This window comes from Aethalodelphis obliquidens, unplaced genomic scaffold (genome assembly GCF_003676395.1).
Source record: "Aethalodelphis obliquidens isolate GAN/ISIS:26980383/991018 unplaced genomic scaffold, ASM367639v1 scaffold34, whole genome shotgun sequence".
Taxonomy (NCBI): domain Eukaryota; kingdom Metazoa; phylum Chordata; class Mammalia; order Artiodactyla; family Delphinidae; genus Aethalodelphis; species Aethalodelphis obliquidens.
In genome coordinates, this window is record NW_020837978.1 from 20,593,664 (window position 1) to 20,607,682 (window position 14,019).

The 14,019-nt window shown below is 40.5% G+C and overlaps 3 protein-coding genes and 1 pseudogene across 3 annotated transcripts; 2 read left to right on the plus strand and 2 right to left on the minus strand.

The window, feature by feature from the left end:
• Positions 1 to 2,391: 2,391 nt before the first annotated feature.
• On the minus strand, positions 2,392 to 2,775 carry H2AC1 (H2A clustered histone 1). The gene has a single exon (XM_027128183.1). The coding sequence runs from the start codon at positions 2,773 to 2,775 to the stop codon at positions 2,392 to 2,394; it is 384 nt and encodes a 127-aa protein (XP_026983984.1).
• A 313-nt stretch (positions 2,776 to 3,088) lies between these two features.
• Positions 3,089 to 3,472, plus strand: LOC113631618 (histone H2B type 1-A). The gene has a single exon (XM_027128184.1). The coding sequence runs from the start codon at positions 3,089 to 3,091 to the stop codon at positions 3,470 to 3,472; it is 384 nt and encodes a 127-aa protein (XP_026983985.1).
• A 9,231-nt stretch (positions 3,473 to 12,703) lies between these two features.
• LOC113631820 (histone H2B type 1-A-like) lies at positions 12,704 to 13,087 on the minus strand. Its single transcript, XM_027128543.1, has one exon. It carries the CDS (start codon positions 13,085 to 13,087, stop codon positions 12,704 to 12,706), a length of 384 nt encoding a protein of 127 aa, XP_026984344.1.
• Positions 13,088 to 13,373: 286 nt separating this feature from the next.
• LOC113631819 (histone H2A type 1-A-like) lies at positions 13,374 to 13,756 on the plus strand (annotated as a pseudogene).
• Positions 13,757 to 14,019: the final 263 nt, after the last annotated feature.

Below are 14,019 nucleotides of genomic sequence, written 5' to 3' on the forward strand. Positions count from 1 at the left end.
ATGATCTGTATTTGCAGCCGTTCCCCAGCGCTGGCATCACCGCCTCAGCTCCTCCTCAGATCATCAGGCATTAGATTCCCATAAGGAGTGCGCAATCTAGATCTCTCGAATGCGTAGTTCAGAGTACGGTGCGCGCTCCTATGAGAATCTAACGACGCTGCTGATCTGACAGGAGGCGGAGCTCAGGCGGTAATGCGAGTGATGGGGAGCAGCTGTAAATACAGATGAAGCTTCGCTTGCTTGCCCGCCACTCGCCTCCTGCTGTGTGGCCCGGTTCCTAACAGGCCATGACCCGTACCGGTCCACGGTCCAGGGCTTGGGGACCCCTGCTCTACAGGGAATTCCAGAGAACTAATGCCTGTTGATGACTGGGGAACCAGCCAAGCACGCTGTGTGCAAGGCACTATGCCTCGTCACCAAGTACAACAGCTACAAGAGAGCATTTTTTAGGACACCAACATCTGAAACCAGAGGCTCTTTTCAGAGCCACTCACACTTTCAGTTTATGAGCGATAGTCTATTGAGATTTCATTTGTTATGGATTTGGGACTCTTTGATTTAAAAAAAATGTGTTTTTTTTTTTTTCAATAAGCTTTCTAACTTGGAACAATTTTAGATTTACATAAAAGTTGTAAAGGTAGTTCCCATATACCTCACCATTTCCTCTGTTGTCAACATTTATGCATTTGTCACAACCTAGGAAATAACACTGGTACTTTACTGTGAATTAAACTCTAAACTTTGGGTTTCATTAGATTTTCCCTAATGCTCTTTGTCTGTTCCAGGATCCAATCCAAAATACAGTTGACTCTTGAACAACTCGGGGTTTGAACTGTGCGCGTATACTTATACGCAGATACTTTTCAATAGTAAATACTACAGTGCTATACAGTCTGTGGTTGAATATGTGGATGTGGAAGAACCTTGAATATGGAATCCGACAATAAAGAATATGCTGATTAAACCCGTGTCATGTTGTACTTGACATTTTCTTGTAATGTCTCCTTAACTGCTCTGGGCTGACAGTTTCTCAGAATTTCCTTGTTTTCGATGAACTTGATAATTTTGAGGACTCATATTCTTTAGAATGTTCCTAACTTGTATTTGTCTGACGTTTTTCTCATGTTTAGACTGAGATTATGTGTTGCTGGGAGGAAGACCAGAGAAGTGAATTGCCCTTCTCAACACATATTAATGGCACATGCAAACCACGTCGTTTATCACTGACGATCTTAACACTGATCATTTGCGGTAGTGTTTGCCCGTTTTCTCTACTGTAAAGTCACTCCTGTTTTCCCCTGCCTTTCCATACTCCACTTTGGTAAGTCTGGGGAGTTAAGTTCCAGCTGCTTGATGGGGGAACATCTATATAAATGATTTGAAATTCTTCTGTTTAGAAGATTTTTCACATATCCCTCATTTAGTCAATCACTTACATCAGCATTCTCAGATTTTAAATTTTCACATTTTAGTTTTTAATGCCATGTTCTAAACATAATCTAATTTTGTTCAATATATCCGTACAATTTCCTTTCAGTTTTCGAAATTTTCCCGTCCTTCTGTGCCCTTCTTAATCACATGCCTTATCTATGTACATTAATTCAAAACATGGTTGGCTTTTTCGTAACTCGATTGCTCAACATATTACGTAGTTTACTTTCATCTTTTAATTTCTTACAGAACTCTATACTTCGTGCCTGCTTCTGTATGTCTTATGTGTTTAGCTCTCACGTGTCTAACAATGACTTTAAAAGAATAACCAGCGACACTTTCTCCTTGAGATAAGGCAAACTGCTGAATTTTCTGTAACTTTATGACAGCCTACCTGTTCATTTGCTTTCCAATTTTTCTTGGTGTTTATAATACAGATCAAATGAAACCATTTGAAAGATCTGACAAAAACTCCCTAATAATTCCAATTATGGTATACCATGTCACATTCCTACCTCTAGTGAGACACTAGTATCCCTCCCCCACATGTGCCACTTAGGTTTTTGATGGACATTACATTTAAGAAACATTTTCTAAGCACGTGTTAAACCACAGGCATCGCGAATACTTATCAAAATGAGCCTTAAAAGGGTATTAGAATGCTGAAGCTTTGCTCTTTTTCTCTCACCCGATAGGCATCTTGAAGGCCCATGAACTTGCCCTTCAGTAATAAAAAAAAAAAGCTGCAAAGAACCTCACGTGCTAGAATCAACATGATAAAGTTACGGTTAACGGATCTTTCCGGCTGCCTACTTTTGGAATACGTCACAATCACAGACCCAGACAGCCCAGGCACAGCCCTCAATGATAATTTAAGTGGCTCTGAAAAGAGCCTTATGGTATCTTCCTTCACCAGACGTTTAGATTGCTCAACGGTAACCTCCACTTGGATTACTTGCCCTACACTTTGTGATGGTGGCTCTCGGTCTTCCTGGGCAGCAGCACGGCGTGGATGTTCGTCAAAACGCCACCCTGAGTGATAGTCACACCACCCAGCAAATTGTTGAGCTCCTCATCATTACGGACTGCTAGCTGCAAGTGGCACGGGATAATGCGCGTCTTCTTGTCACAGCAGACATTGCCCACCAACTCCAAGATTTGAGCCGTTATGGACTCTAACACCGCTGCCAAATACACAGGCAAACCAGCCGCAAGGCGCTCGGCATAGTTACCCTTGCAGAGCAGACGATAGATCCGACCAACCGGAAACTGCAAGCCTGCTCTGGATGAGCGAGATTTACCTTTACCGTGGGTTTTACCACCTTGTTTACCACGCCCACACATATCTTTAACGAGAAACCGCGACGCCAATACGGTGATCTGTAACACCTACGACTGGGCACATTTATAGTCTGACGGTAGGGTGTGCTTTGCTTTCTGATTGGCTGATGGCCATCTATCCAATCAGAAATGCTCACGGGAATCACCTCATTTACATACACGAGAGTCCCAGATATCCAATCAGATACTGGCCTCTCCACACGTCACTTGAGTGCTGCCCCTATAAATACCACCCTTTCCGCCTAGCGTGTCTTCGTTTCCTTGGCGTTGGTGGGAGCTGTTAGAACTGTTAACGGTATAGAGCTTAACATTAGCTATGCCAGATCAGGCTTCGAGAAGTATTGCTGTTTCTAAGAAAGGATTTAAGAAAGCCATAACAAAGACTCAAAGGAAAGAAGAAAGAAAGCACAAGAGATGCAGGAAAGAGAGTTATTCGATTTATATCTACAAAGTGTTGAAGCAAGTACACCCGGACACCGGTATCTCATCGAAAGCCATGAGTATTATGAATTCTTTCGTTGCTGATGTTTTCGAGCGTATTGCAAACGAGGCCTCCCGCTTGGCTCACTACAATAAGCGATCGACTATTACGTCCAGGGAGATTCAAACGGCCGTGCGCCTGTTGCTGCCAGGAGAGCTGGCTAAGCACGCTGTGTCCGAGGGCACGAAGGCTGTAGCGAAGTACACTACCTCCCTGTAAATTTGCAAAGTGTAAGCAGGCTCCAGTTACAACCCAAAGGCTCTTTTCAGAGCCAGTCATGTTTCTGAAAGAGCTGTGGACTCAACGTAAGTAGGATAGTTACGTTATAAACTTTACTACTTAGCTGCCGTTTGTAATTTAGTGACTGACTTTCTACTGTATAGAAGCCCCCATGAGGCTCCAACGGTCTTCAGAAATCAACTGCAGCAAAAGAAATTCTTCAGAATGCTTTTTACAGGAAAGTTTATGGTTAATACATATAGAAAGTGTTCTTAGAGTTCAGGAGCTGTAAAGTATAAAAGACGCATTTGTCTCTATAAATGACTGAAAATTCTATAAAGGGCCTGAAGGTGTGGAGAGATCTTGTAAAGTACATTATCCTGGTTTTTTTCTACTTCTGTATCTGAAAAGTTTGGATTCTGTAGGCCAGCGAAGTTGTTTCAAAGCTCGAGTGGTTTGAGGTCCTCAACTTGGGGTCCTTTTGCCCTGGTGACCTACGTTGTCCAGGGCACGTTGATCTGGGATGGGGGAATATTGCTCTCTGTCTCACCGGAAGCCAGCAATCTGGCTAACCACAATTGACTAGAAAACAGTAACTCAAACTCCTTTTTTGGTTTTTTCTATAAATAACGGTGTGATCATTTGTGGGTGTTTTGTATGATGAATCATTTAAATAGGTGTTGGTGTCCTGTATTACTGAACTACCTGGACTCCACTCAGCAGATAAGCATTAAACATCAGTGGTAACAATCATGGATCAGAGCCCAGGCTCCAAGGCCCTGCAGTCTCACTGCTCTTCTCCCGACCCTGGCATTACACCCTCATGCTGGTCACAGTTCCAAGTGTTCACTCAGGTCAAAGTAGTGGTAGGAAGACAGTCTATCTCCCTGGGTTTCCAATTGAGAGCAAATGAGGAGGACTTCCTCTCAAGTCCCTTCTCTAGAATTGAGCTTAGTCCCACATGCTGCTTGAGTCATTCATCTGCAGGGAAATTGGGACAATGTGATTGATGTGGACCAGTTTACTTAATATGTGTGGCACATTTATTACATTTAGCTCTAGGTATTTTGTTTTCATTTCCATAAATAGTGTATTTCCCAATTCATATCTTCCAGCATCTTGTTTTATATGAAAGTACTGATTTTTGTACATTTTTATATCTTATTATATCTTACTGAATTGACTAATTTTTGCATTGGCTTTCTGATATAATTCTGTTGGGTTTTACATGTTTGCAATGATGTCTGAAAATAGTAAACATTTCACTGCTTCCTTTCAATTTAGTTCACTTCTAATTCCTTTCACCTGATTTCAGTGCCGCATACCTTCATATCAATGTTAAATAGGGTGGCTATTCTTGTTTTATCCTTCACTTTGCTGAAGATCTACACTATTCCTCATTAGCTATATCATACAATGACGAAGAATTCTATGTCTGCTTTATTGAGAATTGTTAAGAATGCATGTTGAAATTTATAAAATGCCTTTTGAGCATCTCTGAAGAATGAGCATAGGCCTTCCCTCTTTATGTATATTATGATGAGTTATTTAAATAAACTTCTTAATAGTCACCTTTGCATTTTTTTATATAACCCCCTGCTTGGGCATCGTATGTTACTCATTTAATGTTCTGTTGAACTCTGGTTGCCAATGGATCATTTACAATTTATACTTCAATATTATAAATTAAATTGATCTCTTTTCCCTTTTTTGTGTGTGCACTGATGTTCAGGTTCTGGTACAAATTTTTATTCAATTCATAAAAATAATATGGAGGATAGATGTCCTTTTAATACTCTGTAAGTGTTTGAACAGCATTGGAATTCCCTTTTCTTTAAAACTTTGGTAAACTTCCTTTTTAAAACAATTTGTACTTGGTGCCCTTTTTCAGATGACAGTTCTTTGACAATTATCTTTATTTTTCTTTAATGAATTTTTTCTATTTAGAGTTGCTAATAATTTGTAATAAGTTTTGGTAAATTATATTTTTCAAGACAATTTTTTAAAGATATTCTCTTAGAGATCAGCAAATTGGTCTCTAATGATTTTATCCTCCGCTGTCTTTGTAACTACAGCTCCTTTATTATTCTAAATTTTGTACTTGTGTCTTCTGATTTTTCACAAACCACAATGGTTATTGGTTAATCTTTTATTTTTTAAGTGTGTTTATTTATTTGCTATTTCTTTACTCTTGCATTTAGTTTTACTGTTTTCTTTTTCCTAATTATTTTTTTCCATTTTCCATTATTTAGCCTTTCTGCTTCCACTAGTTCACTTTATTTTTGTTTTTCCTAGCTTCTTTAGTGGGATGCTAACTTTATAGCGACAGTCTTTACATTGCACAGTTTTGATATAAATGAATTTCAGTTACCACAGTTTAGTTAAATAACACCACTTGCCCGAAAACACAGTTCAAAGGTCATTGCATGGTGAGTCATTGCATAAACTACAAAATTCACTGCTCGCTTTTAGTTCACAAGTCACTGCACAAATAACACATATACACTGTGATCAGTGACCTAATCGTGTCACTTATTTTAAAATTCGTTGGCCAAAATTTGTTGGCATGGTTACTGCACATGTTATTCAGTTTATTCAAAAAGAGAAAGCATGTAGTTTAGTTGCCTCCGTGTCTTCCAGTGATAAACTCACATGACAAAAATCAAGTCAAGAGGGATTTGGCCAAGAAGATGAAAGTACAGCAAGACAAGAGAAAGTAATAACCCTGGAAGCAGAATTTGAATCGAAGGTAAATAGAGCTATTGAAGTAACAGTTGACCGGGGAAATGTTGACACTGTTGCTATGAAGAGACTAGCTATGCAAACCAGAGGAACTCAGTAAAGGCCAACTGATATAAATGTAGAAAATGGTTGTGATGAAAAGGAAGAAGTTCCAAAGAAAGTGACACTGGCAAAATACTTCATATTAAACGAATTCTCAGAGATATTTCATGGCATTAAAAATGCAAAGGATGAAATATTGGAAGCTAATCCAAGCTTAGAAAGAAACATGACAATTCCCCAAAGCATAGGAAGGACACTCACTCTGTATCATAAGTTGCATGATAAGAAAAAAAATCAAGCACCATTCAACTATTTTTGGTAAGTTTTTAAAAAAGAAATGACACTAATTCTCAGTTTTAATATTTAAAATTACAATGTCCTTAATATTAGTTTTTCACTTCCCTTTATATTTATGATACATGGTGAGTTTTTAATGTTTTGATAAAAAATTTTAAAGATCATGGAACAATCATGACTTTTCCCATTGATTATTAAGACTGCTTTGCATAGTCACTTTTAAGATTTCACACTACCTGAAGGACTGCCTGCATTTACACTTTCTAATTTATTAATGTAAGCAGCATTTAAATCTATCATTTTTCCTTTGGGCCATGCTTCACTTTATTCCCACAAGTTCTGTATATATTCTGAATTTTCATTAATGTGAGAGAGGTGCTAGGAAAAGCAGATTCCTTCACTTCCTATTAGGAACCTGGAAATCACTGTTATCGACCAGCAAAGCAGCTGGTCAAACTCTCCTTCCATCAGAGATGCAGACCAAATGCAGACCAAGGACCCAGCTTTACGGAACTTGGAGGGACAAACACAGGACGTTGGGATGGGTTTGCAACCTTCAAAGACTTTAATGATGTCAGAGAAATAAGAGTAAACTTTTTTTTTTTTTTTTTTTTTGCGGTACGCGGGCCTTTCACTGCTGTGGCCTCTCCCGCTGCGGAGCACAGGCTCCGGACTCGCAGGCTCAGCGGCCATGGCTCACGGGCCCAGCCGCTCCGCGGCATGTGGGATCTTCCCGGACCGGGGCACGAACCCGTATCCCCTGCATCGGCAGGCGGACTCTCAACCACTGCACCACCAGGGAAGCCCAAGAGTAAACTTTTAATCCAAGACAATTCATGAAAGCAGAGAAAACACAGGTTTTTTTGTTTTTAGGTTAAAGTGCTTAAGAAAGGTGCTGTTTGTCCACCCACATCTCAATCCCTAAGTCATAAAGGACTGGCAAGACAGAATTTTCTGAGAAAAGGGCCACAGCAAAGTTAGGACTCTGCTTTAAATATGATAAGGTTTGGTTTGGGAACTGGGGAAAGCAGATCCTTTAGGTGCATTGGATGGTTACGCATTGGGATTTGCCATGGAAGCAGGGGAGATATTTGCTGTCTTTCCCTGATTCTAGGCTGTGGTTTTGTTGTGCCACAGAACAGAGAACATAATGGATGCCAGTAAGATGAGGGCTGGAAAAAGGGCAGAGCAACTAGGCCTGTTTAGAAACCCAGATGCTGTAATTACCCAAAAGCCACCACAGTGCCTCTGAATTCAGAAAAGAAGAGGGCTGGTGTAGCCCTCAAAAAAGAGACTTTCTATTCTCATCTCAGATGGGTCCCTGAGGTCTACAGGGCAAGGGAAACCCTCTCAAGGAGCAGGGCCAGAGGAAGCTAGATCACACCAAGCCCTTACTGCATCGTTCCGGCAGGTGGACATTGCTAGCTCTTCAGTGCAGGGCTGGTCATAGACAAGTGGCTGCATTTTGTTATTTCTCCTTATTTTGTTTTCCAAAAAGGTTTTAAAAAATTGTTCTTTTTTCTTCACTCTTCAAACATTCACTGGTAGAGAGAGAGAGAGAGAAAGAGAGTGTGTGTGTTTGTGTGTGTAAGAGAGGAGGTCCTTACTCTCACTGTTTCCTTTCTAGTTTAGTGAGGCAGATATAAACACACAAGGTCACTTTAGCTGATTATGAATGAGAGAGATAATAAGGTGCCTAAGGAAAGCTTTGTATTGTCTGTAATTTACTCTAAAATACTTCTATCCAGATAGTGTGATGTAAATTTTGTGTGAGTCAATGTTAAGGTAAACCTTAGGATCTGTGAAATGTAGTAGGTTGAGTGTCCTGAAAAAGGACATGTCCAAGTCTTAACCCCTGGCACCTATGAATGTGACCCTTGTTTGGAAATAGGGTGTAGTTAAGAATCTTGAAATGAGATCATCCTGGATTTAGGGTATACTTATAAGAGAAGGGAGAGGGGCATCAGAGATGCAAAGCAGAGGACCACATGAAAACTGAGGCAGGCAGAGATTGGAGTGATGCAGCTGCAAGCCACGGAACACCGAAGATTGCCAGCTGCCGCCAGAAGCCAGGTAAGGCATAGAATAGATTCTCCCTCAGCGCCTCCACAAGGAATCAACCCTACTGACACTGTGGTTTTGGACTTCTTGGCCTCCAAAACAGTGCAAGAATATATTTCTGTTTTACGCCAACCAGTTTTCGGTAACTTGTTGCAGCAGCCCTAGGAAACTAATAAATGGACTTTTCTAATGAGGAATTCACTCTCCAGAAAAGGTTAGTCATCATTTAACCCCCTACAAGTTCTTTTCACCCACTACAAGTTCTTTAGCTCTTCATCTCCAATCACACTAGAGGGCTGATGGTTAGCAGAAGTAATGTGAGAAATTGTTTCAGTGATAAAAACAATAATAATCAAGATGTGTGTTTCCAGCAGACACACATGCATGAATTGAGTGGGATACCCTAGTAACCCCAGTATCCTGTGGCTGTAGAATTGGCATCCTGATGAAGCAATCAGTCTAACAGCCAAGGAAGATTCAGTTATCTGCTCCCAACTGGATTATTAGTGGAATTCTGCCATCTGATTTTTATATCATCTGTCTCTAGTCTACTTTATATGTAAGGTATTTGCTGGAATCCTTAAACAGGGGCTCTTAGCTTTTATTGTATTATGGATTTCTTTGAAAGTCTAGTTGATCCTATATACATCTTCTTAAAATAAATTTCTAAGTACATAAAGTAAAATATGAATTTTAATAATAAAACAATACCAGGTTGAAACAGTTTTACAAATATTGTTTGATACAGTAATATTTGTGCTTCTTTGTGCTTCAAATAGCAAGATCAAAATTATAATATTCTGAGGTTGGGATGAGCATAAACAATATTTTGATATATCTGGTTAAGTGCTAGGACTATAACTATGGTTTTCATTGGCAATAAAGTCACAGTTATAGCTAATGTGACTGGTCTATTTGCTATAGTCAAAACTGAAAGAAATACTAACTTTCAGTTAATGGTTAGTGACAATATTGTTTTATCTAAGATTACTTTGTCAGTTGTGTGGAGAGTGGATTTTAGAAAGAAAACATTAGGAGCAGTGAGTCTAGTTAGAGACAGTAACCCAGGCGAGAGATGATGGGGGCTTGGACAAAAATGTTGGCAGTGGAGATGACAAAAGAAGTCAGATAATAATAAAATATTTAGGAAATAAAATCTCCATATGTTGTCAAAAGATTGAAATGGAGGTTGAACAGAGGCACTATCAAGGAAAAAATACATTTCTGGCTTGGACAACCATGTGATTGGGGTGGCCCCATGGATATAGGGAACATTGGAATTTGAAAACAGGTCTGTCAGGATACATTGGAAACCCTTGTGGAGAGAAATGTTTAGAGATGCATGAGCACCATCAGGGTGGTAATATTAAGTAAGCAGTTACTGGTCTGCAGTTCATGGAGAGCCCTGGACTGCAGATATAATTCGTGAATCATCTGCTGTAGGTATTTACAGCAAGGGTATGACTTAGGTTGCCTAGAGAAAGAGTTCAGTGCTACAGTGTCCAATATGGTGGCCACTAGCCAGATGTGGTTACTGAGCACTTGAAATGTTGCATGAGATATGCTGTAAGTATAAAATACACATTGAATTTCAAAGTCCTAATTTTTTAAAATGTAAATTATTATAATTTAACCCTTATTACACATTGACATTTTAGATAAACTGGACTAAACAAAATATTTGATTCAAATTCATTTCACTTTTTTTTTATGCTGTGTGGGTACTGGAACGTTTAACGTGACATATGTGATCAGTATTTGTGGCTTGCATTATATTTCTACCAGACATTTGTGAAATTAAAAACTTCTGCTAGGATACTGTAAAAATAGACCACAGACCAGGAGAAAATATTTTCAAATCATTTATCTGAAACGGGACTTGTGTCCAAGAAAATAGAATGCTTGTAACTAAACAATAAGAAAATAACCCAATTAAAGAATAGGCAAAAGAACTGGACAGACACTTCACCAAAAAAATTTACAGATGGGGGTTTCCCTGGTGGCGCAGTGGTTGGGAGTCCGCCTGCCGATGCGGGGGACATGGGTTCGTGCCCCGGTCCGGGAAAATCCCACATGCCGCGGAGCAGCTGAGCCCGTGAGCCATGGCCGCTGGGCCTGCGCGTCCGGAGCCTGTGCTCCGCAACGGGAGAGGCCGCAACAGTGAGAGGCCCGCGTACAGAAAAAAAAAAAAAAAAATTTACAGATGGTAAATTAGCATACCAAAAGATCCTCAATGTCATTTATTAGGAAAATGCAAATTAAAACAATGAGATATTAAACATCGATTAGAATGGATAACATCCAAAATATTGTACATTACCAAATGCTGAGGAGGACATGGAGCAACGGGAACACATTCATTGTTGGTAGTAATGCAGAATGACACAGCCACTTTCGAAGACAGTTTGACAGTTTCTTATAAAGCTAAACGTACTGTTGAGCCTACCATCCAGCAGCTGTGCTCCTGGTAATACTTACCCAACTGATTTGAAAACTTCTGTCCACACAAAAACTTGCATGTGAATAGTTATATAACAACTACAGCTAAAAAGTGGAAGCAACTAAGATCCCTTCGTTAGATGAATGGATAGACAAACTGTGGTTTATGCATACAATGGAATACTAGTCAACCATTAAAAGGAACAAGCTCTTAATTCACATAACAAAATGGGTGAATCTAAACACCTACTGCTAAGGCAAAAACCAGCATGGAAAAACTGCTTGCTTTTCAACTCAAGAGTTGACAAGGATTTGGGAGCTATACAGACATCTGCTGTTTCACAAGATCTTATGGGGGCAGCTGGGACCCCTGCTTGGAGATGATGCCTCCCCTCCCAGACAATGTGGCACAGATGCCCCATCTGTTAACTCCTTGGATGATTCCCAGTTAAGATATTCAGAGGTTCTTGTAGGGTCTGTTTCTGTGCAGAAATGTAGGGCACTTTTTTTTTTTCCTGTGGAGTTTTAGTACACATATCTACCAAATGATACTAAAGTATTTTTTAACTGTAAGGTAGACACACATAAGCACGAAATCTTGTTATTAAAAGGGAAGAATGAAAAATATAAATTAACGAATTGAGTCCAGCTAAACTACTGGTTTGTGGGAAGTAGTAACTTGATCTTTTTTAATGTTAATTTCAGTGTCATTTGTCACTTTTTAATGCTTGTCTGCTAAGAGTCCAGACGATCGTGACAGAGTAGATCTTCCACCCAAAGTCCCTTGACTTGATAAACACCCTATGACCCAATTTGGAACATGTTAGTATTGGAGTCCAGTAATATAGGACACAAACACCAATTTAATTATCTTCTCATAAAACAAAATGCAAGTGATCCTATTATAACTTGGAAGAAAAGTAACGCCCCCCAAAAAATTCAGTCAGCGTTACTTCTGTTTGCCAGTCAGTTGTGGTTAGCCAGATTGTGTGACTCCAGTATGGCAAGACCTCCACTCCCCAATATCAAGCTGTTTTTAACAAACAGCCTAGTTTAGACACCCCAATAATGTACAGATGACATCACCAGACCAAGGAACTATTGGACTCGAAATCTCAGCAGATGTAGGGCACCTAACCTGATCTATAGAATTCTCACACACTACAGAAAATGTAGACCGGAAGCAAAACAGCCTTAACACTCCCATGCTGAGCTTGCCTATGTTCTTTGTCTTTCCACAGCTTCAGTTCCCTTTCAGTCTCTTGATAGAAAGTACTTAAAACAGGACATAACCCAGAGAAGAGCAAGCCACGTTTCTCATGGCACTCGACCCACCCTCTCTTAAGACAGACTTAAAGGAGCTCTGTTCAACTCAAGAGAGCTCTATTCTTTGATATGATTAAGAGATCCGGGATTTCACCTGAAATCATTCTGTTTAATAGTCACGTGAGACGGACGAGTTATCTACGTATTTCTTAACCACACTAAAGGCAGCAAAGTGAATCTGACAGTTACTAGCATAACAGCTATAGCTCACTCTAAGAGTAAGCCTGTCCACACACACTGAGCAGCCAAGTAAAAAGCCTACAACTCTCTAGAAAGTTAAGTGGCTCTTAAAAGAGCCTTTGGGTTACAAAAGTCTGAATTTCTTTACTTGGAACTACTGTATTTACTGACAGCCTTCGTGCCCTCGGACACTGCGTGCTTGGCCAACTCCCCAGGAAGCAGCAAGCGCACTGCTGTCTGGATCTCCCTGGATGTGACGGTCGAACACTTGTTGTAACGCACCAGGCGGGACGCCTCCGCTGCAATGCGCTCAAACATATCAGTAACAAGTGAATTCATAATACTCATAGCCTTCGAAGATATACCAGTATCCGGATGAACTTGTTTCAGTACTTTATAGATATAAACTGAATAGCTCTCTTTACGATATCTCTTGCGCTTTTTCTCCTCCTTTTTCTGAGTTTTAGTCACGGCTTTCTTATAGCCTTTCATGGAACTAGCACTGCTCTTAGAACTCTGCTCCGGCATGTCTAACCTACAGTTTTAAAACAGAAAACCAGCAGCAGTTGTTCTGCTGAAGCGTGATATTTATATGCGCGGAGTTCAGATGACGTATTGGGCAGCTCACATCTGATTGGATAACGGATAGTGACGTGTATGTAAATGAGGTGATTCCAGTATGGTTCTCTGATTGGATATAAGGGTATCAGCCAATCAAATAGTAAATCACAACCCACCGTGAGACTATAAATAGACCCCGTACCTGTCCTAACGGTATTTGTTTCCGTTATAACAGATTAGTATTCTCACAGTAATGTCTGGACGTGGCAAGCACGTACTAAGGCCAAATCTCGTTCGTACAGAGCCGGCCTGCAGTTCCCTGCGGGCCGAGTCCACCACCTTCTCCGCAAGGGCAATTACGTCGAGCATATTGGGGCCGGCACACTGGTTTACCTGGCAGCGGTGCTGGAGTACCTGACGGCCGAGGTCCTGGAGCTGGCGGGCAATGCGACCCATGACAACAAGAAGATGCGCATGATCCCGTGTCACCTGCAATTGGCCATCCGTAATGACGAAGAGCTCAACAAGCTGCTGGGCGGTGTGACCATCGCTCAGGGCGGTGTCCTACCCAGCATTCAGGCAGTGCTGCTGCCCAGGAAGACCGAGAGCCACCACCACAAGGTTCAGTGCAAGTAACACTTCACAAGTTGCAAAGCCAAGTGAGTAACTTGAATGTCTAAAGGAGAAAAGCCCCAAGCTGAAACCAAAGCCACTCACAATTACTGAGAAACAGCTTAGGTTTAGAAAGAGACTACAGAGCAGTAATTGGTACCAAAAAAGAACTCACCACAACTAACGCTAATCTCTAGACCCTGAAAAGTATGTAGCTCCGGTGACACCCCTGAAACAGTTTAACTTCATAAAAATTTTCCCAACAAAACTCGTGAACTTGGGTGTAA